Source organism: Crocuta crocuta, unplaced genomic scaffold (genome assembly GCF_008692635.1).
Source record: "Crocuta crocuta isolate KB4526 unplaced genomic scaffold, BGI_CrCroc_1.0 scaffold267, whole genome shotgun sequence".
Classification (NCBI taxonomy): Eukaryota; Metazoa; Chordata; class Mammalia; order Carnivora; family Hyaenidae; genus Crocuta; species Crocuta crocuta.
The window spans coordinates 1,921,015-1,921,248 of record NW_027531899.1 but is presented as its reverse complement, the minus strand read 5'-3'; the positions used below and the strand labels follow the sequence as shown (position 1 = coordinate 1,921,248).

Here is a 234-nt window from a genome sequence, read left to right as displayed (position 1 = left end):
ATGGGTGACGGAGGAGAGGGCGAGGATGAGGTCCAGTTTCTGCGGACGGTGCGTATCTCTGTGCTGGGGGTCTCTGGGGCCACCTCTCGGGTCCCTCTGAGTGTCTCTTTGTCCCCGGATGTCTCTGTCCTGATTGCTGGTGGCCTCCGAGCCTCGCGGTCTATTCCTCCGTCCTTTGGGTGACTGTCACTCTGTCTTTCTCCTTTTCTGTCTCTGTCTCGCTCACCTTTCTCA

At 58.5% G+C, this 234-nt stretch overlaps 1 protein-coding gene across 1 annotated transcript in view; it reads left to right on the top strand.

Annotated features, from left to right (window-relative positions):
* Nucleotides 1–234, top strand: part of RYR1 (ryanodine receptor 1) — a 115,724-nt gene continuing 115,490 nt past the window's right edge. The window contains 1 exon segment of the mRNA XM_077773631.1: nucleotides 1–48. Within this exon segment, the coding sequence (XP_077629757.1) occupies nucleotides 1–48 (48 nt within the window).